Below are 14629 nucleotides of genomic sequence, written 5' to 3' on the forward strand. Positions count from 1 at the left end.
ATCTCATTTTATTTGCCAATCATCACATTCCCTTCATTTTCATGTCATTTTATTTGTCAATCATCTCATTTACTTCATTTTCATCTCATTTTATTTGCTAATCATCACATTCCCTTCATTTTCATCTCATTTTCTTTGTCAATCATCTCATTTCCTTCATTTTCATCTCATTTTATTTGTCAATCATCTCATTTCCTTCATTTTCATCTCATTTTATTTGTCAATCATCTCATTTCCTTCATTTTCGTCTCATTTTATTTGTCAATCATCTCATTTACTTCATTTTCATCTCATTTTATTTGTCAATCATCTCATTTCCTTCATTTTCATCTCATTTTATTTGTCAATCATCTCATTTACTTCATTTTCATCTGTCATTTACTTCATCTTCACATTTCATGTCCTACAGGTCGCACAAGATCTGCCAGCAACCCTCTGATGGTTAAACTGCCGAAATCTCGGCTCTCTGCTCACCTTCACTCTTTCATTCCTCTTTTCTCCCGCCTGTGGAACAAACTCCCACACTCCCTTCAATCCCTCTCCTCCCTCCAGGTCTTTAAAACAGCTGTTCACCACCATCTCTTATCTTCCCCCATCCATAACCTTGATCTTTTCTACCCCCAATTTTCTACCCCCAAGATTTCCTTCATTTTCATCTCAATTTCTTTGTCAATCATCTCATTTCCTTCATTTTCATCTCATTTTCTTTGTCAATCATCTCATTTCCTTCATTTTCATCTCATTTTATTTGTCAATCATCTCATTTCCTTCATTTTCATCTCATTTTATTTGTCAATCATCTCATTTCCTTCATTTTCATCTCATTTTCTTTGTCAATCATCTCATTTCCTTCATTTTTCATTTCATTTTCTTTATCAATCATCTCATTTCCTTCATTTTTCATTTCATTTTCTTTATAAATCATCTCATTTCCTTCATTTTTCATTTCATTTTCTTTGTCAATCATCTCATTTCCTTCATTTTTCATCTCATTTGCTTTGTCAATCATCTCATTTCCTTCATTTTCATCTCATTTTCTTTGTCAATCATCTCATTTCCTTCATTTTTCATTTCATTTTCTTTATCAATCATCTCATTTCCTTCATTTTTCATTTCATTTTCTTTATCAATCATCTCATTTCCTTCATTTTTCATTTCATTTTCTTTGTCAATCATCTCATTTCCTTCATTTTTCATCTCATTTGCTTTGTCAATCATCTCATTTCCTTCATTTTTCGTCTCATTTTCGAAACCTATCATCACATTTCCTACATTTTTCATTTAATTTAATTTGCCAATCATCACATTCCCTTCATTTGTTGTCTCATTTTCTTTATCAATCATCTCATTTCCTTCATTTTCATCTCATTTGCTTTGTCAGTCATCTCATTTCCTTCATTTTTCATTTCATTTTCTTTATCAATCATCTCATTTCCTTCATTTTTCATTTAAATTAATTTGCCAATCATCTCATTTCCTTCATTTTTCATTTCATTTTCTTTATCAATCATCTCATTTCCTTCATTTTTCATTTCATTTTCTTTATCAATCATCTCATTTCCTTCATTTTTCATTTCATTTTCTTTATCAATCATCTCATTTTGTTCACGTTTCGCCTCATCTTCTTTATCAATCATCTCATTTTGTTCACGTTTCGCCTCATCTTCTTTATCAATCATCTCATTTTCTTCACTTTTCGTCTCATTTTCTTTGTCATTCATCTAATTTTCCTCATTTTTCGTCTCATTTTCTTTTCCAATCATCACATTTCCTACATTTTTCATTTAATTTAATTTGCCAATCATCACATTCCCTTCATTTTTTTGTCTCATTTTATTGATCAATCATCTCATTTCCTTCATTTTCATCTCATTTTATTTATCAATCATCTCATTTTCTTCACTTTTGGTCTCATTTCCTTTGTCAATCATCTCATTTCCTTCATTTTCATCTCATTTTCTTTGTCAATCATCTCATTTTCTTCATTTTTCGACTCATTTTCTTTATCAATCATCTCATTTTCCTCATTTTTCGTCTCATTTTCGAAACCAATCATCACATTTCCTACATTTTTCATTTCATTTAATTTGCCAATCATCACATTTCCTACATTTTTCATTTCATTTAATTTGCCAATCATCACATTCCCTTCATTTTTTGTCTCATTTTCTTTATCAATCATCTCATTTCCTTCATTTTCATCTCATTTGCTTTGTCAATCATCTCATTTTATTTGTCAATCATCTCATTTCCTTCATTTTTTATTTCATTTTCTTTATCAATCATCTCATTTTGTTCACGTTTCGCCTCATTTTCTTTATCAATCATCTCATTTTCTTCACTTTTCGTCTCATTTTCTATATCAATCATCTCATTTTCTTCACTTTTCGTCTCATTTTCGTTGTCATTCATGTAATTTTCTTCATTTTTCGTCTCATTTTCTTTTCCAATCATCACATTTCCTACATTTTTCATTTAATTTAATTTGCCAATCATCACATTCCCTTCATTTTTTGTCTCATTTTCTTTATCAATCATCTCATTTCCTTCATTTTCATCTCATTTGCTTTGTCAATCATCTCATTTTCTTCATTTTTCGACTCATTTTCTTTATCAATCATCTCATTTTCCTCATTTTTTGTCTCATTTTCTTTATCAATCATCTCATTTCCTTCATTTTCATCTCATTTGCTTTGTCAATCATCTCATTTTCTTCATTTTTCGTCTCATTTTCTTTTCCAATCATCACATTTCCTACATTTTTCATTTAATTTAATTTGCCAATCATCACATTCCCTTCATTTTTTGTCTCATTTTCTTTATCAATCATCTCATTTCCTTCATTTTCATCTCATTTGCTTTGTCAATCATCTCATTTTCCTCATTTTTCGTCTCATTTTCGAAACCAATCATCACATTTCCTACATTTTTCATTTCATTTAATTTGCCAATCATCACATTTCCTACATTTTTCATTTCATTTAATTTGCCAATCATCACATTCCCTTCATTTTTTGTCTCATTTTCTTTATCAATCATCTCATTTCCTTCATTTTCATCTCATTTGCTTTGTCAATCATCTCATTTTATTTGTCAATCATCTCATTTCCTTCATTTTTTATTTCATTTTCTTTATCAATCATCTCATTTTGTTCACGTTTCGCCTCATTTTCTTTATCAATCATCTCATTTTCTTCACTTTTCGTCTCATTTTCTATATCAATCATCTCATTTTCTTCACTTTTCGTCTCATTTTCGTTGTCATTCATGTAATTTTCTTCATTTTTCGTCTCATTTTCTTTTCCAATCATCACATTTCCTACATTTTTCATTTAATTTAATTTGCCAATCATCACATTCCCTTCATTTTTTGTCTCATTTTCTTTATCAATCATCTCATTTCCTTCATTTTCATCTCATTTGCTTTGTCAATCATCTCATTTTATTTGTCAATCATCTCATTTCCTTCATTTTTTATTTCATTTTCTTTATCAATCATCTCATTTTGTTCACGTTTCGCCTCATTTTCTTTATCAATCATCTCATTTCCTTCATTTTCATCTCATTTGCTTTGTCAATCATCTCATTTTATTTGTCAATCATCTCATTTCCTTCATTTTTTATTTCATTTTCTTTATCAATCATCTCATTTTGTTCACGTTTCGCCTCATTTTCTTTATCAATCATCTCATTTTCTTCACTTTTCGTCTCATTTTCTATATCAATCATCTCATTTTCTTCACTTTTCGTCTCATTTTCGTTGTCATTCATGTAATTTTCTTCATTTTTCGTCTCATTTTCTTTTCCAATCATCACATTTCCTACATTTTTCATTTAATTTAATTTGCCAATCATCACATTCCCTTCATTTTTTGTCTCATTTTATTGATCAATCATCTCATTTCCTTCATTTTCATCTCATTTTATTTATCAATCATCTCATTTTCTTCACTTTTGGTCTCATTTTCTTTACCAATCATCTCATTTCCTTCATTTTCATCTCATTTTCTTTATCAATCATCTCATTTTCTTCATTTTTCGACTCATTTTCTTTATCAATCATCTCATTTTCTTCATTTTTCGACTCATTTTCTTTATCAATCATCTCATTTTCTTCATTTTTCGACTCATTTTCTTTATCAATCACCTCATTTTCTTCACTTTTGGTCTCATTTTCTTTACCAATCATCTCATTTCCTTCATTTTTTGTCTCATTTTCTTTGTCAATCATCTCATTTACTTCATTTTTCATCTCATTTTCTTTATCAATCGTCTCATTTTCTTCGTATATAGTCTCATTCCCTTTGTCAATCATCTCATTTTCTTCATTTTTCGACTCATTTTCTTTATCAATCACCTCATTTTCTTCACTTTTGGTCTCATTTTCTTTATCAATCGTCTCATTTTCTTCATTTTTCGTCTCATTTTCTTTATCAATCGTCTCATTTTCTTCGTATATAGTCTCATTCCCTTTGTCAATCATCTCATTTTCTTCATTTTTCGACTCATTTTCTTTATCAATCATCTCATTTTCTTTGTCAATCATCTCATTTACTTCATTTTCATCTCATTTTCTTTATCAATCATCTCATTTTCTTCATTTTTCGACTCATTTTCTTTATCAATCATCTCATTTCCTTCATTTTCATCTCATTTTCTTTATCAATCATCTCATTTTCTTCATTTTTCGACTCATTTTCTTTATCAATCATCTCATTTTCTTCATTTTTCGACTCATTTTCTTTATCAATCATCTCATTTTCTTCATTTTTCGACTCATTTTCTTTATCAATCACCTCATTTTCTTCACTTTTGGTCTCATTTTCTTTACCAATCATCTCATTTCCTTCATTTTTTGTCTCATTTTCTTTGTCAATCATCTCATTTACTTCATTTTTCATCTCATTTTCTTTATCAATCGTCTCATTTTCTTCGTATATAGTCTCATTCCCTTTGTCAATCATCTCATTTTCTTCATTTTTCGACTCATTTTCTTTATCAATCACCTCATTTACTTCATTTTTCGTCTCATTTTCTTTATCAATCGTCTCATTTTCTTCGTATATAGTCTCATTCCCTTTGTCAATCATCTCATTTTCTTCATTTTTCGACTCATTTTCTTTATCAATCATCTCATTTTCTTTGTCAATCATCTCATTTACTTCATTTTTCATCTCATTTTCTTTATCAATCGTCTCATTTTCTTCGTATATAGTCTCATTCCCTTTGTCAATCATCTCATTTTCTTCATTTTTCGACTCATTTTCTTTATCAATCACCTCATTTTCTTCACTTTTGGTCTCATTTTCTTTATCAATCATCTCATTTACTTCATTTTTCATCTCATTTTCTTTATCAATCATCTCATTTACTTCATTTTTCATCTCATTTTCTTTATCAATCATCTCATTTACTTCATTTTTCGTCTCATTTTCTTTCTTCATTTTACGATTATGATCAATTTCTGGCAACAAATGCTGTTGTCACAACACCATCTGTCCTCAAATCAATGAATACAGGAATATATAATGAAGAAAAAGCAATGCTATTTTGTTGAACACTTTACTGTGATGGTTCTGATTATTCCAATTTTAAATATGCGTCTTTAACCAGATTTAGAGAGGTTTACTTGTATCATTGTGTAGAACAATGTACACGTGATGTGTAAAGTTCCTACTCTTTGCAATGCCCAATAATGAGCGTTTATTTTAACATGTGTAAGACATGTGAGACAAGTATTAAATATACTTTATCGCTTGCATACCTCATGTCCACCAGTGGACTCAAAGTCAACCCTGTTCAGGGTCGGCCGAAGGTGCTTCCTGTTCCTTTCTCTTAGGAACCAAACGATCTCTGAAAAGAATCGTCGTGAAAATACAGATATTAGAATATTAGATAGTACACAAAATTTTAGTAAACTTTGTTGTGTAATCATTGACAGCGAATATTTTCCTTTGTATTCTGAATTGGAGATGAGGTATTGTTTCACTATGTCTCCAGTGTTGTTTGTAATTGCGGACATTGATTTGTCCCCCCCATTGGAGGAAGACCTCTCGTGTTCAGGCCGTGGGTGCTCCAATAGTTGGCAGCGAGTGCCCCTGGAAGCATTGACGGAAAGAGAGTGGCAATCATACGTGTGCGAAAATTGCATGATCAATCAGGGTCAGTCACCCAGATGGCAGATCACTGGTACAGTTCACCAGAGGACCTGGGTTTGATTCCTGGTCTGGGCATGCAATTTTCCCACATATATCAATTTAAGTATTCCTTTGTGCAAGTAGAAGGAAATTGGGGTTAGTTAAGTAAATGGCGACACGGTGAAAAGACACTTCGAGAGCTGAACCACGTGAACAATGGAATTAAATGCCTGTCGGAGTAGGAACAGCCAGGCGTTTTCTCCTTTCGTATGTCAACAGCCAGGCGTTCGCCCCTTTCATATGTCAACAGCCAGGCGTTCGCCCCTTTCGAATGCCAACAGCCAGGCGTTCGCCCCTTTCATATGTCAACAGCCAGGCGTTCGCCCCTTTCGAATGCCAACAGCCAGGCGCTCGCACCTTTCGTATGTCAACAGCCAGGCGTTCGCCCCTTTCGAATGCCAACAGCCAGGCGTTCGCCCCTTTCGTATGTTAACACACAGGCGTTCGCACCTTCCATATGTTAACACCCAGGCGTTCGCACCTTTCGTATGTCAACAGCCAGGCGTTCGCACCTTTCGAATGCCAACAGCCAGGCGTTCGCACCTCACGAATGCCAACAGCCAGGCGTTCGCCCCTTTCATATGTCAACAGCCAGGCGTTCGCCCCTTTCGAATGCCAACAGCCAGGCGATTGCACCTTTCGAATGGCAACAGCCAGGCGTTCGCACCTTTCGAATGGCAACAGCCAGGCGTTCGCACCTTTCGAATGGCAACAGCCAGGTGTTCGCCCCTTTCATATGTCAACAGCCAGGTGTTCGCACCTTTCGTATGTCAACAGCCAGGCGTTCGCACCTTTCGAATGCCAACAGCCAGGCGTTCGCACCTCACGAATGGCAACAGCCAGGCGTTCGCACCTTTCGTATGTCAACAGCCAGGCGTTTGCACCTTTTGTATGTCATCAGACAGGCATTCGCACATTTTGAATGTCAACAGCCAAGTGTTTGCACCTTTTGAATGGCAACAGCCAGGCGTTCACACCTTTCATATGTCAACAGCCAGGCGTTCGCACTTTTCGTATGTCAACAGCCAGGCTTTCGCCCCTTTCGTATGTCAACAGCCAGGCATTCGCACTTTTCGTATGTCAACAGCCAGGCTTTCGCCCCTTTTGTATGTCAACTGCCAGGCATTCACACCTTTCGTATGTCAACAGCCAGGCGTTTGCACCTTACGAATGTCAACAGCCAGGCGTTCGCACCTTTCGTATGTCAACAGCCAGGCATTCACACCTTTCGAATGTCAACAGCCAGGCGTTCGCACCTTTCGTATGTCAACAGCCAGGCATTCACACCTTTCGAATGGCAACAGCCAGGCGGTCGCCCCTTTCGTATGTCAACAGCCAGGCGTTCGCACCTTTCGTATGTCAACAGCCAGGCGTTCGCACCTTTCGAATGTCAACAGCCAGGCGTTCGCACCTTTTGAATGGCAACAGCCAGGCATTCACACCTTTTGTATGTCAACAGCCAGGCGTTCGCCCCTTTCGTATGTCAACAGCCAGGCGTTCGCACCTTTCGAATGGCAACAGCCAGGCGTTCGCACCTTTCGAATGTCAACAGCCAGGCGTTCACATCTTTCGTATGTCAACAGCCAGGTGTTTGCCCCTTTCGAATGTCAACAGCCAGGCGTTCACACCTTTCGTATGTCAACAGCCAGGCGTTCGCACCTTTCGTATGTCAACAGCCAGGCGTTCGCACCTTACGAATGGCAACAGCCAGGCGTTCGCACCTTTCGTATGTGAACAGCCAGGCGTTTGCACCTTTTGTATGTCATCAGACAGGCATTCGCACATTTTGAATGTCAACAGCCAAGCGTTTGCACCTTTTGAATGGCAACAGCCAGGCGTTCACACCTTTCGTATGTCAACAGCCAGGCGTTCGCACCTTTCGTATGTCAACAGCCAGGCATTCGCACTTTTCGTATGTCAACAGCCAGGCTTTCGCCCCTTTCGTATGTCAACAGCCAGGCGTTCGCACTTTTCATATGTCAACAGCCAGGCTTTCGCCCCTTTCGTGTGTGACCTGCCAGGCATTCGCACCTTTTGTATGTCAACAGCCAGGCGTTTGCACCTTACGAATGTCAACAGCCAGGCGTTCGCCCCTTTCGTATGTCAACAGCCTGGCTTTCGCCCCTTTCGTATGTCAACAGCCAGGCGTTCGCACCTTTCGTATGTCAACAGCCAGGCGTTTGCACCTTTCGAATGTCGACAGCCAGGCGTTCGCCCCTTTCGTATGTCAACAGCCAGGCAATTGCCCCTTTCGTATGTCAACAGCCAGGCGTTTGCACCTTTCGAATGTCAACGGCCAGGCATTCGCCTCTTTCGTATGTCAACAGCCAGGCTTTCGCACCTTTCGTATGTCAACAGCCAGGCGTTCGCACCTTTCGAATGGCAACAGCCAGGCGTTCACAGCTTTCGTATGTCAACAGCCAGGCGTTCGCACCTTTCGTATGTCAACAGCCAGGCATTCACACCTTTCGACTGTCAACAGCCAGGCGTTCGCACCTTTCGAATGGCAACAGCCAGGCGTTCGCCCCTTTCGTATGTTAACAGGCAGGCGTTCGCACCTTTCGTATGTCAACAGCCAGGCGTTCGCACCTTTCGAATGGCAACAGCCAGGCGTTCACACCTTTTGCATGTCAACAGCCAGGCGTTCACCCCTTTCGTATGTCAACAGCCAGGCGTTCGCACCTTTCGAATGGCAACAACCAGGCATTCGCACGTTTCGAATGTCAACAGCCAGGCGTTCACACCTTTCGTATGTCAACAGCCAGGTGTTTGCCCCTTTCGAATGTCAGCAGCCAGGCATTCACACCTTTTGTATGTCAACAGGCAGGCGTTCGCCCCTTTCGAATGGCAACAGTCAGGCGTTCGCACCTTTCGTATGTCAACAGCCAGGCGTTCGCACCTTTCGTATGTCAACAGCCAGGCGTTCGCACCTCAAGAATGGCAACAGCCAGGCGTTTGCACCTTTTGTATGTCATCAGACAGGCATTCGCACATTTTGAATGTCAACAGCCAAGCGTTTGCACCTTTTGAATGGCAACAGCCAGGCGTTCACACCTTTCGTATGTCAACAGCCAGGCTTTCACCCCTTTCGTATGTCAACAGCCAGGCGTTCGCACTTTTCGTATGTCAACAGCCAGGCTTTCGCCCCTTTCGTATGTCAACTGCCAGGCGTTCGCACCTTTCGTATGTCAACAGCCAGGCGTTTGCACCTTTCGAATGTCAACAGCCAGGCGTTCGCACCTTTCGAATGTCAACAGCCAGGCATTCGCACCTTTCGAATGTCAACAGCCAGGCGTTCGCACCTTTCGTATGTCAACAGCCAGGCATTCACACCTTTCGAATGGCAACAGCCAGGCGGTCGCCCCTTTCGTATGTCAACAGCCAGGCGTTCGCACCTTTCGTATGTCAACAGCCAGGCGTTCGCACCTTTCGAATGTCAACAGCCAGGCGTTCACACCTTTCGAATGGAAACAGCCAGGCGTTCACACCTTTTGTATGTCAACAGCCAGGCGTTCGCCCCTTTCGTATGTCAACAGCCAGGCGTTCGCACCTTTCGAATGTCAACAGCCAGGCGTTCACATCTTTCGTATGTCAACAGCCAGATGTTTGCCCCTTTCGAATGTCAACAGCCAGGCGTTCACACCTTTCGTATGTCAACAGCCAGGCGTTCGCCCCTTTCGAATGGCAACATTCAGGCGTTCGCACCTTTCGTATGTCAACAGCCAGGCGTTCGCACCTTTCGTATGTCAACAGCCAGGCGTTCGTACCTTATGAATGGCAACAGCCAGGCGTTCGCACCTTTCGTATGTCAACAGCCAGGCGTTTGCACCTTTCGTATGTCATCAGACAGGCATTCGCACATTTTGAATGTCAACAGCCAAGCGTTTGCACCTTTTGAATGGCAACAGCCAGGCGTTCACACCTTTCGTATGTCAACAGCCAGGCGTTCGCACCTTTCGTATGTCAACAGCCAGACATTCGCACTTTTCGTATGTCAACAGCCAGGCTTTCGCCCCTTTCGTATGTCAACAGCCAGGCGTTCGCACTTTTCATATGTCAACAGCCAGGCTTTCGCCCCTTTCGTGTGTGACCTGCCAGGCGTTCGCACCTTTCGTATGTCAACAGCCAGGCGTTTGCACCTAACGAATGTCAACAGCCAGGCGTTCGCCCCTTTCGTATGTCAACAGCCTGGCTTTCGCCCCTTTCGTATGTCAACAGCCAGGCGTTCGCACCTTTCGTATGTCAACAGCCAGGCGTTTGCACCTTTCGAATGTCGACAGCCAGGCTTTCGCCCCTTTTGTATGTCAAGAGCCAGGCTTTCTCCCCTTTCGTATGTCAACAGCCAGGCGTTTGCACCTTTCGTATGTCAATAGCCAGGCTTTCGCCCCTTTCGTATGTCAACAGCCAGGCTTTCGCCCCTTTCGTATGTCAACAGCCAGGCAATTGCCCCTTTCGTATGTCAACAGCCAGGCGTTTGCACCTTTCGAATGTCAACGGCCAGGCTTTCTCCCCTTTCGTCTGTCAACAGCCAGGCTTTCGCCCCATTCGAATGGCAACAGCCAGGCGTTCGCACCTTTCGTATGTCAACAGCCAGGCTTTCGCCCCTTTCGAATGGCAACAGCCAGGCTTTCGCCCCTTTCAAATGGCAACAGCCAGTCTTTCGCCCCTTTCGTATGTCAACAGCCAGGCGTTCGCACCTTTCGTATGTCAACAGCCAGGCATTCACACCTTTCGAATGTCAACAGCCAGGCGTTCGCACCTTTTGAATGGCAACAGCCAGGCATTCGCCCTTTTCGTATGTCAACAGCCAGGCGTTCGCACCTTTCATATGTCAACAGCCAGGCGTTCGCACCTTTTGAATGTCAAAAGCCAGGCGTTCGCACCTTTCGAATGGCAACAGCCAGGCGTTTACACCTTTTGAATGTCAACAGCCAGGCGTTCGCCCCTTTCGTATGTCAACAGCCAGGCGTTTGCACCTTTCGAATGGCAACAGCCAGGCGGTCGCACCTTTCGAATGTCAACACCCAGGCGTTCACACCTTTCGTATGTCAACAGCCAGGCGTTCGCACCTTTCGTATGTCAACAGCCAGGCGTTCGCACCTTTTGAATGGCAACAGCCAGGCGTTCGCACCTTTCGTATGTCAACAGCCAGGCATTTGCACCTTTCGTATGTCATCAGACAGGCATTCGCACATTTTGAATGTCAACAGCCCAGCATTTGCACCTTTTGAATGGCAACAGCCAGGCGTTCACACCTTTCATATGTCAACAGCCAGGCGTTCGCACCTTTCGTATGTCAACAGCCAGGCGTTCGCACTTTCCGTATGTCAACAGCCAGGCTTTCGCCCCTTTCGTATGTCAACAGCCAGGCCTTCGCCCTTTTCGTATGTCAACTGCCAGGCGTTCGCACCTTTCGTATGTCAACAGCCAGGCGTTTGCACCTTTCGAATTTCAACAGCCAGGAGTTCGCCCTTTCGTATGTCAACAGCCAGGCGTTTGCACCTTTTGTATGTCAACAGCCAGGCGTTTGCACCTTTCGTATGTCAACAGCCAGGCGTTCGCCCTTTCGTATGTCAACAGCCAGGCGTTTGCACCTTTTGTATGTCAACAGCCAGGCTTTCGCCCCTTTCGTATGTCAACAGCCAGGCGTTTGCACCTTTTGTATGTCAACAGCCAGGCTTTCGCCCCCTTCGTATGTCAACAGCCAGGCGTTCGCACCTTTCGTATGTCAACAGCCAGGCTTTCTCCCCTTTCGTATGTCAACAGCCAGGCGTTTGCACCTTTTGTATGTCAACAGCCAGGCTTTCGCCCCTTTCGTATGTCAACAGCCAGGCATTCGCACCTTTCGTATGTCAACAGCCAGGCGTTCGCACCTTTCGTATGTCAACAGCCAGGCTTTCGCCCTTTCACACGGCAACAGCCAGGTGTTCAACGCTTTCAAGTGGAAATATCCAGGCGTTCTCCATTTTCGAACAGCACCAGTGAGGCGGTCGCCCCTTTTGAACAACAACAGCCAGGCATTCACCCCTTCAGAACAACAACAGCCGGGCATTCACCCCTTCAGCAGAACAACAGCCAGGCATTCACCCCTTCAGAACAACAACAGCCAGGCATTCACCCCTTCAGAACAACAACAGCAGGCATTCACCCCTTCAGAACAACAACAGCAGGCATTCACCCCTTCAGAACAACAACAGCTAGGCATTCACCCCTTCAGAACAACAACAGCCAGGCATTCACCCCTTCAGAACAACAACAGCCGGGCATTCACCCCTTCAGCAGAACAACAGCCAGGCATTCACCCCTTCAGAACAACAACAGCCAGGCATTCACCCCTTCAGAACAACAACAGCAGGCATTCACCCCTTCAGAACAACAACAGCAGGCATTCACCCCTTCAGAACAACAACAGCAGGCATTCACCCCTTCAGAACAACAACAGCCAGGCATTCACCCCTTCAGAACAACAACAGCCAGGCGTGCACTCAACCATTGAGACAATCTGCCTATTTATCTGTTAAGTGCAATGAACTATTAGAACAAACCAGGCCTTAGGGAAGGTAAAAAAACAGCTGCTCGATTATGCACCATTAAATACTGTAACTGACGAGAGGGAGGGAGAGGAGACTTGTGGAAAGCAAGCAGATGTGTAATTTCCACTCTCTTCCACATTTTCGATTTAAAATGAAACATTTTGAAAAGGTGCAGAGAAGGTGAGACAAAAGGACGGCAGAGACCTGGTAATTTAGATGCTTTGCCAGGGGCCAAAGGCTCAGCTCTGACATTTCAGTCTTCATTAAGAATGTAGGGTGCGCCCATTGTGACAAGAAAATGGCGTCGCTAGCATGTTGCCTCGCCCTACTCAATCAAGGCACACGCACGGTGCTGTCACGCATGTTATGTGCCTTGTACGTCTCAGATGGTCTCACCGAAAATGAAAATGCGACCTGATGCTGTGTTTTCAGCAACGCAAATCGAAGGAGGAGAAATCTGGGTAACACCATCTTCTCTATTTTTACATTTTTCATACATTTTATCAAACGTGAATCTCAACCAGTGAAATAAGCAATTAGGATAAAAAACTTGAGGAAGTTAATTATTGAACAAAACCAGTTAGTCGTCAAACATTTACCATATTAAACAGACATTTACCATATTAAACAGACATTTACCATATTAAACAGACATTTACCGTATTAAACAGACATTTACCATATTAAACAGACATTTACCATATTAAACAAACCTTTACCATTTTAAACAGATATTTACCATATTAAACAGACATTTACCATATTAAACAGATATTTACCATATTAAACAGACATTTACCATATTAAACAGACATTTACCATATTAAACAGACATTTACCATATTAAACAGATATTTACCATATTAAACAGACATTTACCATATTAAACAGACATTTACCATATTAAACAGATATTTACCATATTAAACAGACATTTACCATATTAAACAGACATTTACCATATTAAACAGACATTTACCATATTAAACAGATATTTACCATATTAAACAGACATTTACCATATTAAACAGACATTTACCATATTAAACAGACATTTACCATATTAAACAGACATTTACCATATTAAACAGATATTTACCATATTAAACAGACATTTACCATATTAAACAGACATTTACCATATTAAACAGATATTTACCATATTAAACAGACATTTACCATATTAAACAGACATTTACCATATTAAACAGACATTTACCATATTAAACAGACATTTACCATATTAAACAGATATTTACCATATTAAACAGACATTTACCATATTAAACAGACATTTACCATATTAAACAGACATTTACCATTTTAAACAGACATTTACCATATTAAACAGACATTTACCATATTAAACAGACATTTACCATATTAAACAGACATTTACCATATTAAACAGATATTTACCATATTAAACAGACATTTACCATATTAAACAGATATTTACCATATTAAACAGACATTTACCATATTAAACAGACATTTACCATATTAAACAGACATTTACCATATTAAACAGATATTTACCATATTAAACAGACATTTACCATATTAAACAGACATTTACCATATTAAACAGACATTTACCATATTAAACAGACATTTACCATATTAAACAGATATTTACCATATTAAACAGACATTTACCATATTAAACAGACATTTACCATATTAAACAGACATTTACCATATTAAACAGACATTTACCATATTAAACAGACATTTACCATATTAAACAGATATTTACCATATTAAACAGACATTTAGCATATTAAACAGACATTTAGCATATTAAACAGACATTTACCATATTAAATAGACATTTACCATATTAAACAGACATTTACCATATTAAACAGACATTTACCATATTAAACAGACATTTAC

General features: G+C 40.2%; 1 protein-coding gene across 3 annotated transcripts in view; it reads right to left on the reverse strand.

Annotated features, from left to right (window-relative positions):
- The window catches only part of LOC137427898 (guanylyl cyclase C), a 219445-nt gene that overhangs the window by 48820 nt on the left and 155996 nt on the right, over nucleotides 1-14629 (reverse strand). For all 3 annotated transcript variants that reach the window (XM_078777647.1, XM_078777646.1, XM_068117705.2), the window contains exon 21: nucleotides 5765-5853. In XM_078777647.1, the coding sequence (XP_078633773.1) occupies nucleotides 5765-5853 (89 nt within the window). The remainder of the gene's footprint in view (nucleotides 1-5764; nucleotides 5854-14629) is intronic.

This window comes from Myxine glutinosa, chromosome 5, assembly GCF_964187855.1.
Source record: "Myxine glutinosa chromosome 5, kmMyxGlut1.1, whole genome shotgun sequence".
NCBI classification, from domain to species: domain Eukaryota; kingdom Metazoa; phylum Chordata; class Myxini; order Myxiniformes; family Myxinidae; genus Myxine; species Myxine glutinosa.